General features: G+C 33.5%; 1 protein-coding gene across 1 annotated transcript; it reads left to right on the plus strand.

Moving 5' to 3' along the window:
• The first annotated feature begins 15,249 nt into the window (after positions 1-15,249).
• LOC107776250 (uncharacterized) lies at positions 15,250-20,159 on the plus strand. Its single transcript, XM_016596123.1, has 3 exons — positions 15,250-15,720; positions 18,345-18,368; positions 19,665-20,159. The coding sequence occupies exons 1-3, from the start codon at positions 15,531-15,533 to the stop codon at positions 19,964-19,966; spliced, it is 516 nt and encodes a 171-aa protein (XP_016451609.1). The 5' UTR covers positions 15,250-15,530; the 3' UTR covers positions 19,967-20,159.
• The last annotated feature ends 1,043 nt before the right edge of the window (positions 20,160-21,202 follow it).

Consider the following 21,202-nt stretch of genomic DNA (forward strand, 5'->3'; position numbering starts at 1 on the left):
TGACACTTTACCAACTTGTCCATTCTTTTACGAAAATAACCTTTCGACAACTGAAAGATACTCTGAGGCTATTTCGGCAAGAACGGTTTAAGACGCGGCCGAAGCTGGCTCGGCTTATTTTGACCAAAAATCTAAAAGGTATTCACCTGACCGTTGATTCTTTGTTTTTTTTTTTTCAAATTACAATAAAAACCAGGTGTTGCAACACGGCCCTTCAGCGCATCGGGGACGAAGACTTTTTAAGGCTGTGTGGGTCAACTAGACCAAATTTTTAAAAAATGACCCAAAGGTGGCTGTTTATGCAAAGTCAGCCTTCCGGCGTCCCTTTCGGGAACATTCGGCTATGTCTTGATAAAATAGCGTCACCCGACTTCTTTAAAATTTGACATTTTTTTTTTTGGCTATTTATTTTTTTTAGCAAAAAGTGGAGGCTGGACACTGCCCGACTTATTTACGACAAAATTAAAATTTTGACACGTTTTTATTTATTTATTGGTTTTGGATTATTTTAGCAAAAGTGGGGTTGGACCCGATGAGGGTTGCCTACGTATCTCACATCCGGTGAGAATCAAACCCGCGTAGTTCGGGCAGGTCATGAATAAAGTAAGTAAATTAATTTTAAATTATTATTATTTTGAATTTGTAAAAGAACTGCTTTGAAAGAAGAAATGAAGTATATATACTTTTTTTTGAATTTTTGATTGATTTTCTTTTTGAAAGAAAGACTTCTAAGAATTCCTTTTCTTTTGATTCGAACTTCGAGAATTTCAAAAGTAAAATGAAGATATTTTTTTTTGTTTGAATTTTCATTTGTTTTCTCTTATTCTAAAGAAGAAAGAAAATATATATATATTTTTTTGGATTTTTTTTTTGGAATTTTACCTTTAATAAAAGAAATGCTTTCTAAAAAAATATTTCTTGAATTTTGAATTTTCTTTTCAATTTTTAAAGAAGAAGGAAAATATTTTCGAATTTGTTTTATTTTATAATATATATATTTTTTAATAATTAAAAAGACTTTCTAAAGAAGTCAATAATGGAAAATATTTTTGGATTTTTTTTTTTTGAAAATTGGGAGTCTAAAAAAAAACTTTTCCAGACTTTTTGGGCAGGACAAATATTTTTGCAACAAATAAAGATATATATACATTTTTTGGAAATAAAGAAAAACTTTTTGGATTTTTATATATATATATATTTGCAACAAATAATAAAACCACTTTCAACGCGACTCTTTTTATTTTATTATTTTGAATTTTTCAGAAACGAATAAAAAAAACTATTTTAAAAGTAAGACTCTTTTTCATTGTCATTTTCAGGGGAAGACAAACTATTTTCCTTTATATATATATATATATATATATATATATATATATATATATATTTATTTTTATTTTATTTTTTGAAAAATAAGACAGAACAACGATTTTTTTTTCTATTTTTTCTTTGGTTTTAATAAAACAAACTGATAAAACATTTTTTTTTCATTTTCTCAAAATTTCGGCAGAGTTTTGACAGTATTTGGGCATTGTTTTTTTTTCAAAAATAAACAGTCAATTCCCTAACCGCTATTTCTTTTTTTCAATTTTAAAAAAAATTATTCATGATATTCAAAAGTCAGTCAACACACAAATCCGGATCAAATAAATGCGCAAGTAGCAGCAAGTAAGATGCATCAGGATGGTCATTTTTTTGGTACACCTGTCCTAGACAGACCCAACCCCTGTGTTGAGTCTCCAAAGTCAAATGCACGTGATGCAAACAATCGCTCCTACTAGGGATCCGGCATGAAGCTGAGTTATTCTAAGTGAAAAAACCTGAGGCATATTGATCTAGCCCTGGCTTACCCAAACGGACAGTTTGAGCCGAAGCGGGGGCAACGTACCGGGAGCACGAAAGTCTACCCGGCCTAGTTACTTGTCCCAACTTCGTCTTATTTGGTATGACTTTAACAGAAAGGTGGGTCACGCGCACGTGTGCACCATAAATTTAGAAGACTCAGAAAGAAGGGGGTTTCGTAGCAGTTGTATATATTCATAATTCAAATAATATTAAAGCGGTAAAAGTGTCATTTAGCACATTGGGCATATATCATGTAAAAAATCAGATAATAAATAAAGCCAACTATAACAATTATTTTAAGCTCGAATTCTTGAACCCTGAACCAGTGGTTCTGGGTTAAGTCCCCAGCAGAGTCGCCAGAGCTGTCGCACCTCCTTTTTACAGCGCCCGCGAGGGGCGAAGGGGAGTTTTCTCCAATTAAAGGACAGTCGAAACGGGATTTATTTGTTTGTTTCAGAGTCGCCACCTGAGAATTTTAAGGCGTCCAAGTCACCAATTTTAATCCCTGAATCGAGGAGAATATGACTCTGTTTATTATTCTGCGAACCAGAAATCCGGATAAGGAATTCTGTTAACCCGGGAGAAGGTGTTAAGCATTCCCGAGTTCCGTGGTTCTAGCACGGTCGCTCAACTGTTATATTTGGCTTGATTATTTTTGATTTATTAAATACATTTTTATTGCATGATTTTATTGTTACCGCTTCTATTTAAATTGTTTATAATTAAAGACCCTTCTTCGAATCGAATCACGCGTACGTGTATTCGTTTTATATATTAATATTTTTTAACGTGAAAATCGTGTCACGCGTACGTATACACAATATAATAATAATTATTTATTTATTTATTTTTCGAAATTTTTTATTATATAAAAAAAAGACTTAATTTCGAAATTGTGCTAAAATAAAATTATGAACGTTCGTCGCTCTTGTATAATTAAATATTGAACCGCACATCTCGAGTTATATGAAATTAATATTGATATTCTCCGAAGAGCCCCCTTTTTATTAAATGTTCTTTCGAAGTTGCGCGAACGCATAATCCGAATTGCTTTTAGAAATATAATCAGGTTACGCGAACGCATCCCTAATCACGCAAAAGATTCTTAATAGTAGTATAGATTTTCCATAAATGTTTATTGCATCTATCTATTTTTAAATGTAAGAATCGTGGAGAATTACCGATTGGGATGCCACCAAATTTCTTGACAAAGAATTCAAAATTTATTAGGCGTTGCTACAAGTCTTATTTTACGCGTATGAATTATATACCTCAAAACTATTCAAATTTTAAAGAATTAATGATATGAAAAAGAAACAAACAACATGTAACTAAAAATACTACCATTTTTATCGTGGACACAACATTAACATATCCAAAAATTGAATCGCATATAAAACTGGAAAAAGATTTAATTTGATAAACAAATTAATAGTTTCTGCAGAACTTTTATTGTTACATTTAATGCGAATTCTATTTCTACATATCCTTCTCATATACTTGTTTTTAGTCCAAAGTTATAATTGTTTGGTTAATTTGTTTATAAAGATTGAGTTTGAGATAAATAAACCAATTCTTATTCTCTGCCTATGCGACTATTTGCAAACTTAACTCTATATTTTGTAAAAAAAATCATTGACATTATTTCATATATTAAAAGAAATGAGTTGATCGCGTTCCTAAAATAACTAAGCCATTAGTTATTAAGAAAGAGAACTAATCTACTAATTGATTTAATACTATATTAACCAACTAAAACAAAACTGAAATTTAAACTAATAAAATCTAAATGAGTAGAAGACATCCTTATAATTCCAAACTTCATTTACTTGTCATGTTGAAGCTCTTCACAACATGAGTTTAAAAGATATGTACCTGATATTGGAAACAAAAGAAAATGAAGATGAAAATCAGCAACAGTAATAACAGTGCAATAGCAACAACTGCTCAGCAACAGTAACAACCCAGTAACAGACCGGTAGAGTAGTAATCCCAAAAACAAAAGCTTTTAAGCTTTAAATGTAACAACAACCATTAATACTAATTTCACACAAAGAAAGAAAGCAGTATTTTTTTTTTAGCTTTTATTTTTATTTTGAAAGCTTAAATATTTTTCGGAATTTTTCTCTCTTCTATTCTCTGTCCGTTTTTTTTTCTCTCTATCTGTATTCTTGTTCTTTTCTTGTGCTCAAGACTTCACATATATATAATCTCATCCCATAAATCTTTTAATCAATACTTTTTCTCTACCCAACCCATTATCTTCTCACTCATCCCCATTACATTAAATAAACATATCACACCACCCCATTATATTTTGTCCCCCATGCTTTATTTAAAATAATGCAAGATTCCCCTTTAATTTAAATCTTGTCCCCCATGCTTCAAATAAACAATTTCAAAATGTACAATTCCTAAACTACCCCCTCCGACCTTACTGAAATTACCAAACTACCCCTGAACGTACTACAAATTTACCAAACTACCCATCAGCTATAACACATCAATTAATCAAACTTAACCAAAATATAGACAATATGATCAATTTCTAACAATGTTCAAACAACAATATGAACATGGATGAACATCATAACAACAATATCACATGAACACGATTTTAACAACATTTCAACAACAAGTCACATGAACACGAATTGAACAACAAAGAACAACTATGATTGAACAATATTTTAGCAACAAACAATCCTATTTTCGGATTCAACAAACAACAACAAACAAAATATGAAGATTTCTAAATTCAATCATATTGAACTTAAAAATCAACTCTAACAACATTACAACAAACAATTCTTATATTAAACTTAAAACAAGATTATGAGAAAAATTCAAGCAATAATCATAAATGGTAAACAAGAAATCAAACTATACAAAATTCGGATTCAAGATCATCCAAACAAAGTATGAACATGAATGAATCTATTTTAAGACAACAAACATGACGGATTAAACGATTAAAACAATATATTCCTTTAATACAACTAAATTCTTTAAACAAATAACAAGATCGACGAAGAAACAATTATGAACTTAAACTTGAACTTAACAATAATAACAATTTCTAACAATACATAAACACATGAAACAAATTGAAGAAATAGTTGATTAAATTTCAATTTGAATCTAACAAACATCAAACTAACAAATACTTACTTAAACAATAATACAAACATGAAATAAACATGAAAACAACTAATTAAACTTCCATTTTGAAATCTGAAAATTAATTTAACGAAACATATGAACAAACTAAAATTATTTCAACTACGGACAAACAAAACAAACATTGAATCATTTATCGATTTTGAATCCGAAAAACAACGAACAACAGAAAAAATATGGACGAAATTTGAAAACATAAACCAACTAACTGATTCGAAACAACGACGAATAAACGAAGAAGATGGAGAGGAAGGAGCAGCAGTCCGCAGCTGGCCATGGCAGCATCAAAGCTTGCTCGTCCATGGCGGAAACGTGAGCAGCAGCAGTTGGGGCGTGATCTTGGCCGCGACGGAGACGAAGAAGAACAACGCAGCAGTAACAAATGGAGCATCAGCTATGGCAACCATGACAGAGAAGATGAAGCGACCAAACGAGGACGAACTCGAAATAAGCTGTTCGTGGGCAGCAATGCGATGAAAATACAGCAACTGCGACGATGGAGGAGCAGACAATAGCAGCGTGCCGCGAAACAGAAGCAGTTGCGTTTGGTTGTGGCGAACAAGATGAAGGTGAGGCAGCGGTTCGTGTGATGGGTCTGTTTGGTTTGCTTGAAGCTGAAAGCCGAAGAAGCGGCTATGGCGATAGTTGTCTGAGCAGCAACAACGACAGCCATGGATGGATGTCGAAGCTCGAGCTCGTGGTTGACGAAGGACGAAGAAGATGAAGCGACGACGCCGAGATAGCTGCGTGGTCAGCGATAACTATGGCTCTTGGGGTCATTTAGTTGAGTCGGGGTCGTGAGGGTGACGTGCGTGTGTGTGTGTGTAGCCATGGCTGCTTGAAGTTGAAGGCAAAGGGAAGCCATAGGAGGTGGGTTTGAAGGTTGGAGAAGATGAAGCCAATAGGAGGGGTGGCGGATGAGTTAACATTTTTTAGGGTTTTCTTCATTTTTTCTTTTTGTTTTGTGTTGTTTGTAAGATAATAGGGGTGTTGGGTTATGGACTGGGTCGACCCAGTTCGAAATGGACTGGGTCGTAGGGAAGATTGGGCCATTTTTTGGGCCTATGACTTGAAATCGAAGAAGAGGCCCAATTCCGACTTTCTTTATATTTTCGCTCTTTTTTCTTCTTTTATTTTTTCTAAAACTAAATTATAAAAATACTTAAACTATTATTAAGAACTAAATTAAGTTATAAAAGAGCAAATTAACTCCCAATAACAATTAACGCACAATTAAGTATTAATTAAGCATAAAATTGTATATTTGGACATTAAATGCTAAAAATGCAAACAATGCCTATTTTTGTAATTTTTAATTTTTGTAAAACAAATTTAATTACTAACAATTGTAGAATTAAATCCTATATGCAAAATGCGACATATTTTTGTATTTTTTATTAATTTAGCAAATAAACATGCACGGATAAATACAAATAATTATTCAAAATATCACAAAACATCACAAAATTGCACACCAAGAAAAATTACTTTATTTTTGAATTTTTTGGGAGTAATTCTCATATAGGGCAAAAATCACGTGCTTACAAGCATGACATAATAATTGCTAGATTAATACAAATATTGATGAAAAGGAATTTTATTCAAAAAATTCGAAATTATAAATAAAATAAAAATTCGACAACTAATATTCAAAAGAATCAAATACAGCTAGATTAAAACTCAGCATTGTTATAAAAAAAAACTATTGAGATTAATTATTCACAACCATTTAAAACTAGATTTAACCATAATTACTAAAGCTTATTAGAAAGTTTATTAGACTTAAACGTTCTTCTAATCTTGCCTGAACTCAAATCATGCCTTAATGCCTAATTTACGAAAATTAATTTAAATTCATGCCTTAGCTAAATTTAGCTACTTGTTCATGATTAACCTACTGTTGATAATCTTGAAACCTTCATAACTAGTGAATTAACCCGTTTTGCCAAACCGATTCATTAAAGACTAACTTATGTTATTTTTTCTTATTTCAATTATTATTCAGTAATACATGAAATAGCTTAAATACAATCAATAAAAGGAACAAAAAAATGAAATTAAAACTTCAAAATTTCATTCTTCATATGTATTCATGCTTCCACATTATTAGCTTGTAATAGCTAGTATTACAGTCGTATACCTGGTATTGGAAACAAAAGAAAATGAAGATGAGAATCAGCAGCAGTAATAACAATACAGCACAGCAACAACAGTCTAGCAACAGTAACAACCCAGGAACAGAGTTTGCAAACCGGTGGAGTAGTAATCCCAAAAAAAGCTTCAAGCTTCGATGAAACAACAACAATTAATGTTGATTTCAAACAATGAAAGAAAGTAGAAGATTTTTTTTCCAGTTTTTGTTCTCTCCTTTAGTTTTGAAATTTCTCCAATTTTTATCTCTTCTCTCTCTGTTATGTATTCTTCTCCCTTTTTATTCTGTCCTCCTCTCTTTTTTATTCTGTCCCCTTAAAATCTGATCCCGTTTCTCTATTTATTTTTCATCCCAAACCCTTTAATCAATTAATAAAACAACCACATTCTCCTTACCAAATCCACTACTAGTTAAAAAATACAATTATTATTTATTTAAACAAACTTTTCTTGAGCCCCACAATCCCACTATGTCTTGTTCCCCACTTTTGATTAAACAAATACATTATTCCCCACCATTATGTCTTGTCCCCCGTGCTTACATTAAACAAATACATTATTCCCCTCATTAGGTCTTGTCCCCCCATTATTGATTATTTTAATATTATCTTAATTTTAATGGAAAGAACACTCAAAATAAATAATTATTCAGAATTTTAGCTCCAAAAATACCCCTCTGCCCTTATTGAAATTATCATTATACCCCTAAACGTACTGCAAATTACCAAACTACCCCATCAGCTATAACCAATTCACCTAATTAATTTCACCCAAAATACAACAAATATGACCAATTTTTAAACAAATTTTTAACAACAAATTCAAACTAAATGATGAACAACAAAGAAACAACTAAAATTATCTTGAATGAGCAATATTTTTAACAACAAACAAGCCTACTTTCAGATTCAACAACAACAAACATGTATATTCAGATTTCTAAATTCAATAATCATTTGAACTTAAAATTAAATCTAACAACATTACAACCAACAATTTATATATTAAAACTAAACAAGATTTTGAAACAAACTGAAGAAATAATCAAAAATGATAAACAACAAACAAGAAGATCAAACTTATACTAATTTCGGATTCAAGAACAATCAAGCAAAGTATGGACATAAATGAAAAGTTTCAACAATAATAACAAGTAAGTTTTATTCAAATTCGAATTAAACTCGAATTAGGCTTAAACAAAACAAATAAACATATTCAAATCACTAAACTTCAAATAATCAATTGATCTTTTAAAATTAATTCCAACAAAATTATAACAAAGATACATTGAATTTTGAAAAAAAATTAACAACCAAAACATAGCTTCACATTAAATCACTGAATTAAAAACTAACTTCAAACAAAAATGAACACGAATTAAATCTATATTAAACAACAAACAACGGATTCAAGCGATTTAAACTAAATCTAATAATATTAAAATTAAACTAACAATTCCCTTTTTACAAAAATAAATAAAATTAACATGAAATAAACTGAAAAACAATTAATTAAATTTCCATTTGAATCTGAAAATTAAATCAACAAAACACATGAACAAACTAAAAAATTAATTCAACGATAAACATGAACAAAACAAGAATCGAACATTTATCGATTTTAGACCCGAGAATATCAAAACAAAAATACGGGCAAAAAATGAAACTCAAACCTACTAACCGGATCGAAGCGACAACGAAGAAGATAGTTGTTTGGCGTCGTTTGAAGACGACGCAACGACGATGATGAAAACAAGAACGCAGCAGCAACGACGAAGTTGGAAGAAGCAGAAGATGAAGTTGTGGTCGTTCATGGTTGGTTTGATGGCGATGAAGAAAATGAAGATCGAAACAGTGGGGTTATGGGTGATGATGGTCGTGACGATGAAGGAGCTGGAGGTCGACTGGGCAGTGTCGACGATGGGTTGTTCGACTGAAGGAGACGACGACAAAGTAGCAGGAGGAGCAACAAACGCAACAGTGGCGGAGCAGCAGCAGCAGACGCAGCAGCGGCGAAGCAGCAGCAGACGCAGTAGCGGCGGAGCAGCAGTAGTGACGCAGCAGCGGCAGCACGGAGGAGAAGAAAACAGTAGCAGCACGAGCTGAAGAAGCAGACAACACAGCAGCAGCAACACAGAGGAGCTGGAAGGAGGGGTCGTTCATGGCGAGGTTCTGTTCGAAGCTAGAGCTTGGAGGGGGCATTCATGGCTTGGGATGTGTGATGAAGAAGATGAGGAGGGGGAAGCCATGGTCGTTTGGACGAAGCTGCAAGGGGCAGCCATGAGAGGTGGGTAGTTTTGAGAGAAAGAGGAGAAGAAGAAGAAAAGGGGGGGGGGTAGCTTTAGCATTTTTAGGGTTTTTCTTGTTTTTTTTTTTGTTTTATGAAAAAATGAAAGAAAAAGGGGGTTTGGTTCTTTTGGGTTATGGACTGGGTCGACCCAGTTTGAAATGGACTAGGTCGTTTGGGAAGATTGGGTATTTGTTGGGCTTGTGGCTTGAATTTGAAGAAGAGACCCAATTCCGATTTTCTTTATATTTTTTGCTCTATTTTTTTCTACTTCCTAATTAATAAAACTAAAATTCTAAATTAAGTTATAAACTAAATTAACTTATAAAATACTAATTAATTCCAAATAACTATTATTGCATATTTAAATAGCAATTAACGATAAAATTGCACAATTTAGACGTTAAATGCTAAAATGCTGCGTACATTATTATTTTTATGATTTTCTCATTTTTGTAAAACAAACTTAATTACTCCTAATTGTAGAATTAAATCCTAAATGCAAATGTGACATATTTTTGTATTTTTTATTAGTTTTAACAAATAAACACGCACATACAGAAATACAAATAATTATCAAAAATGCCACAAAAATTCTAAAATTGCACACGAAAGAAAATTGTTTTATTTTGGATTTTTTGGGAGTAATGCTCATATAGGGCAAAAATCACGTGCTTACATGCTCCCCCTGAAGAAAACCTTATTTCAAATATTTGAGTTTCCGCATTCAAATCTTGTATACCATATTCTCAAAAATTGATGTTGGTAAAGACAATCTGTTGGATTGTCACTTGAACTAATTTGATGCACATCAATGTCACAATTTTCCTGAAGATCGTGTATGTAGAATAATTCTGGTAAAATGTTCTTCGTTCTATCTCTTTTTATAAATCCTCCCTTTAATAGTGCTATGCATGAAACATTGTCTCCGTATAATATTGTGGGCCTTTTATCACATTCCAACCCACATGTTTCTCGAATGAATCACTGATCTCAATCATATGCAGTCCCTGTTTGCCGGTTTAAAATCGAGCTTTATGGGTATCGGATAAATAACCTGCATCTGCATTACCAATACGATCTGCACCACTTTTGTTAGCATTAGCAAGACAAATAAGTGCACCATCTACACCGAGATAGAGTATTTCAGGACCAAGTAGCTCCTCATCCTCTTCTAGAGGTTGGAACGGATCCTTATTCACTTCAAGTGATTGAATATTCATTGGTGTACTTAATGGGTATACTTTGTCCATGTAAAAGTATTTTTAAGACCCTCTTGGAGCTCTTCCGGAGTTCCAATAAGATTTATGTCACCAACATAAACAGCAAGTGTAACAAATTTTGATGACATTTTCTTTATAAAAATACATGGACAAATAACATAATTTATGTAACTTTCTTTCAGCAAATATTTACTGAGACGATTATACCACACGCGCACAGATTGCTTTAAACCGTACAAAGATCTTTATAATTTGATCGAGTACATTTCTCAAGACTTTGAATTATATGCTTCGGGCATTTTCAATCCTTCAAGGATCTTCATATAGATTTAGCCAAATAAGTCATATAGGTTAAGACTTGTATCTAAATGGTATGACGTCTTCAAGTGTCTGAACTGCTAGTCCGATCCTCACAATCTTTTACAATATTGTGCACTATATTGTATTAAATATATCGTCGACGATCATTTTGTGTCAGTTCCGAAGCGACATAACTTGTGGAGATCTCATCACTTTCTTTATTTTCAGGTACCTGAACTTTTTCGGGAGTTTCATGAAATGTTCTGTTGTGGGATCTTCTAGAGATTATTTCCTCCTTATTATGATCATTTTGATCATTAGCTCTTACTATTTTTCAAGGATTGTTACTTTTGGAACCGATTGGTCTACCACGCTTCATGCGTACAGTAACCTCTATCCTTCAGGGACTTTAATTTTAATAGGAGCATTTGCAGCTGAAATATGATATTTAATTTTGGATCAACAAATTCTTCTGACATTCGACTTGAATTATCTTCTAAGTGAGGATCATGATAATTCGATTCATATAGCATATTTTTCAACTGTTTATTCCATCCCCCAAATGTTAAAACTAACATATATCCCTAATCATCTTTAGGAAACATATCTTTGTGTATTATGGTAGAGAAATTAATCATATACCACGCAACAAAAGATAGTAAAAATATTTAGTTTCTGATCCTAAACCAATTGTGAAGAGACGACTTATCATATATTGTTGATCTGATGCATACAAGTGCTACTATATGCAATTTAGAAAATCTTAGACCAACACATGAAGTTTTGTTCTCATAAGCAATGGTTTAGCCATTAATAGGAGGTATTCAATGCTAAACCAGCTTGGATATAAACCAGCATTATCAAGATGAATTGTCTTGGTTTCATAATCTGAAAATTATGCTCTTAATCGAGAAAAGCAATTCCAAATTCCAAACTGCAGGTTGACAATAATTACACATGTAACCATCTCATATATGCACCTATAAGTGGTTCACATGATAGGTGAACGAGACCATATTCACCTTTTATATATTTCAAAATCAGGGGTCTTAGTCCCAACTTTAGCTGGTATAATCAATTCATTATGAGAACAAGCAACACATGAGAATTCCTGAAGAATCTTCTAGTTCTTTAGTATACGCTTATCTGAATTCTCAAATAGCTCTTTTAAAAATGGCAAATGAAAACTTCAAGTTTATCATGTCATGTGCTATCTCTTAGTAAACTTCTGGTTTACTATGACATAAACTTTTACTTTAGTAAACTTCTGGTTTACTGTGATACATGATATAGTACAAATTAAAGAATAAGGTGGGTAACTTCTCACATACATATTATTTTACCCCTATGATTGTGGAAACATGAAGATTATCAATCTTCCAATCATTTGTAGTCTCAATATGATAGCCATTTGTATTAGTAAACTTCAGGTTTACTACAACATATGTTTTGACCATAATCATATAATATGAATGACATATTTGTATATAAGCTCTTCGAGAGCCTTCATTTATTATCCACAATCTAATATTTATCTGGCACTACTGGTGTCATGTATTCTTTAGGCAAACATTTAGCTCTTCAGGAGTTGTTGATACATTTTGTACTATCAAATATTGCTCAGACACTGCTGGTGTCATGAGAGAAAATCACAATCAAATAAACAATGTAAAACAATTGTTTAAGCACACGAAAATTCCTCTTCATAATATTTTTCCACTTCAGGAGGCAATTTCAATTGTGTTGCTTCTTCAGGAGCAAATTTAAAATACGAAATATTGAGTATATATTCTCTCAATTATATTAACTCTTCTGGAGGTGAATTGTAATGTATTCACATCAAGAGCGCGTTCATATTTACCCAACTTATTAGTATTGTTACATTCACTTCAGGGAATGGATTAATATTATCAAAAGTTCTCATTCTTCGGGAAATCGAACATAATTATCTGAATGCGCATTAATCACATCAAATTGTGATGCCTCAACTTCTTTTAAAATATTTACTACTTCAGGAGCAAATCGAGGCGTGCATTTAATATAGAGAATATTTATGTATCTCATCTTCAATTGTAACCATAGAAAGCCTAAATTATCACTTCTGGTGATCATAGGCATATACCACTTCTGTTAGTTAACAAAATATAATTACAATGAGATATACGAAATATAACCACTTCTTGTGGTTGTATATTTCTTGCAAACTCTGCTAGAGTTTAAGTTGATCTAATAATGTTATCCATATTCTTCAAAATGACATAAACAAGATATATTATAGTAAACATCATTATCAAATCATAATTTTTCTTTATGCACAACAATTACATAACCATACTATCTATTACAAATAACAAAAATTAAAATATTTACATTTCTACAGATTCACCACCGATTACATGACTTGTTTCTCCTTCTGGGAGTGCAAGGTAATCAGTTACATCCAAATGCATGAAGTCTAAATTATCTTCAGAAATAAAAATTGCTTCAGTATATTTCTCTGTCTTCTTTAGGGAGGCTTGATAAAGCTCAACCAGGTGCTTTGGCGTACGACAGGTACGTGATCAGTGCCCTTTTTCTCCACATCTATAGCATGCATTTTCTGCATTTGGTGCTTGCACCGCTTCATGCTTTTGTTCCTTCCTTTTCCACTACTGGTGGTGAGAAGTGTTCTTTGGTGCATTATTATTACCATGACTAGAGTTTCTTTCCCGACCACGACCATGACCACGACTGGGGCCACGACCTTTTCCATGTTTAGCCTGGTGGAAGTTCGTCTCATTCACTTCAGGGAATGGACAAGAACCAGTAGGTCGGCATTCATGATTTTTCATTAATAGCCCATTATGTTGCTCGGCTATAAGAATATATGAGATAAGTTCAGAATACTTTTTAAATCCCATCTCTCGATATTGCTGCTGCAGAAGCATATTCGAGGCATGAAAAGTGGTGAAAGTTTTCTCCAACATATCATGATCAATAATATTATCACCACATAACTTCAATTGGGAAATAATTCTGAACATAGCAAAATTATACTCATTGATAGATTTAAAATCTTGTAACCTTAGATGAGTCCAATCATATCGTGCCTGTGGAAGAACGACCATCTTCAGGTGGTCATATCTATCTTTCAAATTATTCCACAGTATGACTAGATCTTTAACAGTAAGATATTCCATTTTCAGGCCCTCATCAAGGTGAGACGTAGAAATATCATTGCTTTGGCCCGGTCTTGGTTTGATGCCTGATTTTTGTCCTTGATGGTGTCTGCCAGACCCATCGCATCAAAATGAATTTCAGCATCAAGCATCCAAGACATGTAGCTTTTGTCCGATATGTCTATGGCTACAAATTCAAGTTTAGAAAGATTTGACATTATCTAGGAAAAGAAAGTTCTTACCTCAGATACTTTCAAAATATTTGCTCGAGATGGCAGAGTCTCGTGCTGATAACGTGTTATAAAATAAAGACTATAAAGTAAAGATAAGTATAGAGAGAAACTGATATATTATTCGAATTCAAACTCATGTCCATAATGAACTGAAATCTCTTATATTTATAGAAGAAAGAAAGCTGCTGTGTAAGCTGCTACTATACCAGATATGGATAATCTTCTACTGAGAGCAATGTTTATCCATAACGGAGTACTGAAAGGATAAGCTTATTATACCCGATATGGATAATCTTCTACCGGGGGTAATGTTTATCCATAACTGGGTACTGAAAGGATAAGCTTATTATATCCGGTATGGATAATCTTCTACCGGGGATAATATTTATCCATAACTGGGTACGGAAAGGATAAGCTTATTATACCCGGTATGGATAATCTTCTACCGGGGGTAATGTTTATCCATAACTGGGTACAGAAATGATAAGCTTATTATATCCGGTATGAATAATCTTCTATCGGGGGTAATATTTATCCATAACCGGGTATCGAAGTGCTTCTTGAGGAAGCTTATTTCCAATAGAGTACTTAAATAGATAAACATATTTACGGTGGAGTCCCATATGGATAAGCTTCTTCAAGAAGCTTATTTACGACGGAGTACTAAATGAACATCCATAATATAATATATTTATAACAATTATATGTAATTTATATAATCAATGCACAAAAAAATAAACTCATAAAAAAGACAATACCACGCAAAAAAAGGAAACGAGTGAAAAGAAAAAAAACAAAATTTGGAAACTACATCGAAGTAAAGGAACTTGACGGTGGACTTTCAATAAATTTGTGAAACCAAGGGTCAACCAAAATGCTACACCCATTAAAAAAATATGATTCCAATTGAGAATTTAGTTAAAAAAAAATAGTGGGAATTTACTGTAACAAGTTCAAAATCTACTTTGATTCAAGAAAGTGGATCTAAATAATCAGTACTATAGTAAAATTAAATACCCATTTTAGCGTGCGTCTTATCAATGTGAAAAAACCCAGTTATACCCATTATAGTATTAGTATAGTAGATCCATTTTCTTCTGTAGATCTCAGTGTCAATTGCCTTCAGCTAAAGAAAAAACCCAAAAAAAAGGAAAAAAATGGCACGGCAATCTGGGACATGCTTAAGATGTTGTTTAGTAATTTTTGCTGTAGTTTCAGCTCTTTGTGTATCTGGTCCTGCTATTTATTGGAAATTTAAGAAGGGTTTAAGGTTAAAAGCTGCTCAATCTTGTTTGCCTTGTAAATGTGATTGTTCTCCTCCACTTTCACTTCTTGAAGTTGCTCCTGGTATGTGATTTTCAGCTTTTTTTTTTAGATCCAAGATCCTATTTTTATGCATTATTTATTTAAAGATCTTATTTTTATTAATTTTTATTTGGTTTCCTTTTCTGGGTTTTCTTTATTTGATTCATTATTTTGCTTGGTGTTAGTTCTGTTGTAAGTTTTGAGGCTCAAGTTTGAGGATCTTGTCTTTGGTGTATTTCTCATGTTGAGGTTGGCTTGTGAGTTATGAATTTAAGTTATATGTACTGACAATGTAAAGATTTTTTTAAAAAGTAAATTTTAACATGTGATAGCTAGTTTACCTGTAATTACCTAATAAGTGATCTGAGTGTGTGAATATGTTTTACACTGCCGGTGCCTAAAACTTAAACTCTTTGTTATAATGTTTCGATTGAGGGGAGATATTTGGTTGCTTGTTAAAGATTTATTAGGTATCTTCTTAATTATCCTGTTCACTGTTTTCTTTTGATGCAAACAAACTGTTCTTTGGTTGCAAGTTTAACACATTGGTTCCTGGTAAGGTAGGATGCCGGTGAGAAGCAGATTGTAGAATTGTTAGTGGATTTGGTTGGCCTTATGACCCTTCTGTTCTATCTCTTTTGTTGCACTGATTGTGTTCAAATATGTGATTTTTGGTTATGTGAGAGCGAGTAAATAAAAAAAGGTCTAAGGAATTGATCCTGTCTTCAGTATCGGGTTTGGTCAATGTAATCCTTTAAGCTAGGATCGGATGCAGGTTAAAAAATGAAGGTGCATGATGGGGTTTATTCTGCTTTTGCATTTGGGTTAAACCCAGAAAAGCAAAACAGATGAATGAATGCTTTCATTAACAACTTGTTCCCCTCACACCTTATCGAAAACTTCTTCGCGTCGCAAAATGTAGGGATGAAGGTCTTGCCTCTAACAAAATCAGACATTATTTAGATAACATAAATGGCTAATCTAATGATTATTGCTCGAGCTTAGTAAAGATTGAGGTCAGATCAGATGTAGTAGAAGCTTAAGTGAAGCTTTGATTGACAGGCTCTGATACCATGTAGGAGAGTAAGTACCAATTTAGCAATGAAGGGAATGTCGCACAGGATATTCTCTATTCAGATCTGCACCAAGATACAATCCGGAAATCCGACCACGGATTCTTAAGATTGGATGGGGTATCTTCCAGTATGAGTGCATCTTGGTAGACCTGATCAGGAATTCATAATCTTAATTTTCTTGTTTAATATCTGCAGATGTGTTGTGAACGATGTTGGCCAAGAGGCTAAGATGGAGGCAAGTTTGAGAAATCGTAAAAGTATGTATAGATCCGGATAAGAGCATATGGAGTGTGATTTGTGTAATGGGGACGAGAGATCAAGGGTTGTGTAAAGAATAGAGCTAATAGAACAACCATAGCCTATCCTCTCTCTCACATAAAGTAACAACAACAACAACATACCCAATATATTCCCACATGTAGGGTCTGGGAGGGTAGTGTGTACGCAAACCTTGCCCCTATTATTTATTTCCTGCCCATCACACTCCACACTCCACATTCTCCTTCCTGGGTCTCATACATTCTAATTTCCCAAACTTCCCCTCCATCTTAGCTCTTGGTCAATATTGTTCCCAACAAACCGACAAACCAATAATGTCATGACTTTACACTAAAGATTCTCTAAATCATGTATCGCTGGGATTTAGATTGCAAGGGATATTTGCATACTTTCTTGTCTGTATCGCGTCGCAATGTTCTTTTATGCCCTAACTGAGGCTGGAGACCCTAAACGACATTTATGTAGAGAAGACATTATTATAAAGTTGTTGGAGCCTTTTCTACTGCGTTTGTCCTTTCATATTCTTGTATGTTGCAAATGCGATTACTGATGCTTCTGAAACTTAGGTGTACCAAGGAATGTTGTTAATTTTTTCCCTAAAGATCTCAGGCTCCAAGCTTATGATCCTAATAACAGTTAGCTGCTTAGCCTTCATTGAAAGGTTATGGCTTCTATAGCTGGTCAAGCTGTTAAGCTAAACTGTGTGTCAGGGCTGTTTGATCGCTGGTTTTGTATACTTTATCTCCTAAAATCCACCCCTTTGGTTTAAAAGAAGAAAAAAAAATGGCGAACGGGGAAATGAAAGAAATCCTAATGCTTGCGGTGTTTATTATTTTTCTTTTATCTGGTGAGATCCATCACAATGGAGAAATATTATCTGCTGTCTAATGATGTGACATTAGGATTTCATCAATGTCGCATGAGAAATAGAGTGGAAGTGCAGAAACGGAGAATGAATCTTTCTAATTGTTATGATCGTCAGTGATAGGATTATGCACTTGTTTTGATGTGTTACTTCACTCTGACCATCTTCTTGCTCCATGACGATCGCATTCCTCACTCGCTCTCTGTGCTACCTCTAAAAGAATGAAAGGATGGATCCTTCTGCTGACATATTTTGTAGTTAAGCTGGTTGCTTGGATTCCTCCTCCATTTTGAAGTTCACATTGTCTTGGAATATTCTACTGTTCATGTTTTTGCTCTTATATATTCTTTCTGAAAGTTTCTATACAATGTATTTGGTGAAGTTCTGTGGAACTTTGAGTACCAATTAAGCTAACATTATCCCGCTTTTGGTTTCCTTTTGTGCAGGCTTGGCAAACCTTACAATTACAGGTGAGTTACCCTTTCTTCTTCTCCTCAAGAAATCATGTTATTCTCTCATAGCCTGTTTGGCCAAGTTTTTTTTTGGGCCAAAAGTGTTTTTTTTTGGTCAAAAGCACTTTTGGTCAAAAATTGAGATGTTTGGCCAAGCTTTTGAAGGAAAAAAGTGCTTTTGAGGAGAAGCATAAACAGTTTTGGAGAAGTTGGAGAAGTAGAAAAAAGTAGCTTCTCTCCAAAAGCACTTTTCGGAGAAGCACTTTTGAGAAAAATACACTTAGAAGCAGTTTTCAAAAGCTTGGTCAAACACTAATTACTGCGCAAAAGTGTTTTTTCAATTCATTAGCCAAACACAAACTACTTCTCACCAAAAACACTTTTTTTAAAAGTACTTTTGAGAAAAGCACTTCTCAAAATAAGCTGATTTTAGAAGCTTGGTCAAACAGGCTATTCATATGAAACATGTTCTTCCTTTAGTACAGTTATTTAGTGTCATATTTACCAAAAGGCTATTCTTTTGGCTTGTCAGTAACTCTGATATTGAAATACATATTACTGGAAATAGACGAAAATCAGTTAAGGATGTTATTTTTGAACGTTGTCTATAGTCAGAGAACAGTAACACTTTTTAGCATGACCGATGCTTATGCATGTCCCAGTGCATCCTGATGAATACAGAAAACAATATCTCTTACGGATAAGGCTCATTAGATGATAATGACAAACAATCCTAAATTGATTATCACCTTGTAAATGGTTACTTAATCTCCTAAATGATTGAATCAAATTTCGGCTTTTCCTTTGAAGTTCTGACTAGGTGCTATAATTTTTGGATCTAAAAGCAAGCTGTTTTGCTAAGTGAACACTGCCAGACTATAATCCATTCTAGAAAGGGTTAACGTGTTTGTAAAATTAAGCATTTTGTCCTTGGTTTTCAAGATACGAAGACACTGCCTATATCCTCTCCGCTGCAACTCGTTTGCATATTTTGGACCTTTAGATAAGGTTATGAACTATAGAATGTATAGTGCTTAAACCAGAAAGTCTCAGTAGTGGGAAAGAGAGGAAACTAGATGGAAAAAGCTTCTTTGGTTTAAGGAACATGCTCACAGATGCCATATGTAATTTACAAATTACAATGAAAGAAATGTGTTCCGGGCCAGTCGAGAAGTTTAGAGATCCACTTGTGATTTCCTTTTACCTAGTTCCTTCCATTTTACCATGTATTGCTTATGTTCGTTACCTTTGCAAAAGATTGTTTATTGCCGAAACCATGACATGCTACATTGTAATGTTTCTTATTGGCATCAGACTGTGGCAAAGATGATCCGGATCTAAAGGAGGAGATGGAGAAACAGTTTGTGGATTTATTATCGGAAGAGCTGAAGCTGCAGGAAGCTGTCGACAAGGAGCATGTCCATCATATGAACATCACGTTCGTGGAGGCAAGAAGGTTAGCTTCTGAGTACCAAAAGGAGGCTGAGAAATGCATTGCTACCACGGAAACTTGTGAAGTCGGGCGAGAAAGAGCTGTCGTGTTGCTTGCCAAGGAAAAGAAGTTGACGTCCGTTTGGGAGCGTAGAGCACGCCAAGCTGGTTGGCAAGGAGAATAAAGATAAAAACAAGTGAATAAGTTTTATCTTTAACTGCAGTAGCTCAAATTTTGTTGTCCGCTGTTGTAGCTTATGTTAGTTCTATCTCTCTATGAGCTCAAAATTGCTCATATTTCTTTATCTATATGTGTATTTGCTTACTCTCCTGTATCTTTTGATCATATGAAATATATACTCTTCACATTATACTTCAGCATTGAATCCAGTTACAACCCTTTATTGATGTTATTATGAAGAAAGAACCAACGACCCAGTAAAATCCCACTAGTGGGGTCTGGGGATTATGAAGAAAGAAAAAAAAAGGTTATTATGCACTTTTAGCCATTTACAAGAATTCTTGGTCAAAGTGCATCCAAGATTGTGGCTTAGTGGTCATTGAAATAGGTGAGAACCATGAGGTTTCAGGTTCAAATTCAGCGGAGACAAAAAAACACTAGGTGATTTCTTTTTATCTATCCAAGTTTCGGTGGACAGAGTTACCTTGTACCTGTTGCTGGTGGGAGATGACATGTATCTCGTGGAATTAATCGAGGTGCACACAAGTTGGTCCGGACAACACGATTATTAAAAAAAAAATTGTTGGTCAAAGTGAAGTTAATCCCGTGAATAATGAAGTGGGAGGAGAATTATGAGGTTTTCGAAGCAAATTTCTTTCCATTTTCCTAAGTTGTATTTGTGAAGTGCGAGGTAGTAGACACTAAGTGGAATTGTCGGTGAAATAGTCAAGTTGCATGCGAGTTACCGTCCTTAAAAAAATTGGCTTTAAATATTGCATATTGCACTTAGATGATCAATAGTATTTTTTCAAATTGTATTACGGAATTTAACTCAAATTTGTATTTGAGCAAGTTCCAATTTAACCTCAAAAAATTGTATGGAGGGAATTCTATATCCTCTCAAATGAAAACTATGTCTACTTATATATTAACACCCTAAAGCACAAACTGGTAACATTTTAATATTTTTGTTTCTTTTTGTATTACCTCTTGGAGTCCAATTATTACAAAACATTTCTTTCTGGAAAATATAAGCACTGATTGTAAATTTTTTAAAAGAGAATACATTAATATTATGATGTTATTTTCCTTCACGTTGTAATATTATATTTCATAAGAAAGGAGCACATTTAAGGGTTGAGAAGACATATTTAGAAAAGAACTTGTCCATAATTTTTTCAAAGCAAAAATACACCTTGACATTAATTTTTTTTTTTTTTTTAAAAAAAGATGAGAGTAG

The sequence above is a fragment of the Nicotiana tabacum genome, chromosome 9 (genome assembly GCF_000715075.1).
Source record: "Nicotiana tabacum cultivar K326 chromosome 9, ASM71507v2, whole genome shotgun sequence".
Lineage (NCBI taxonomy): Eukaryota > Viridiplantae > Streptophyta > Magnoliopsida > Solanales > Solanaceae > Nicotiana > Nicotiana tabacum.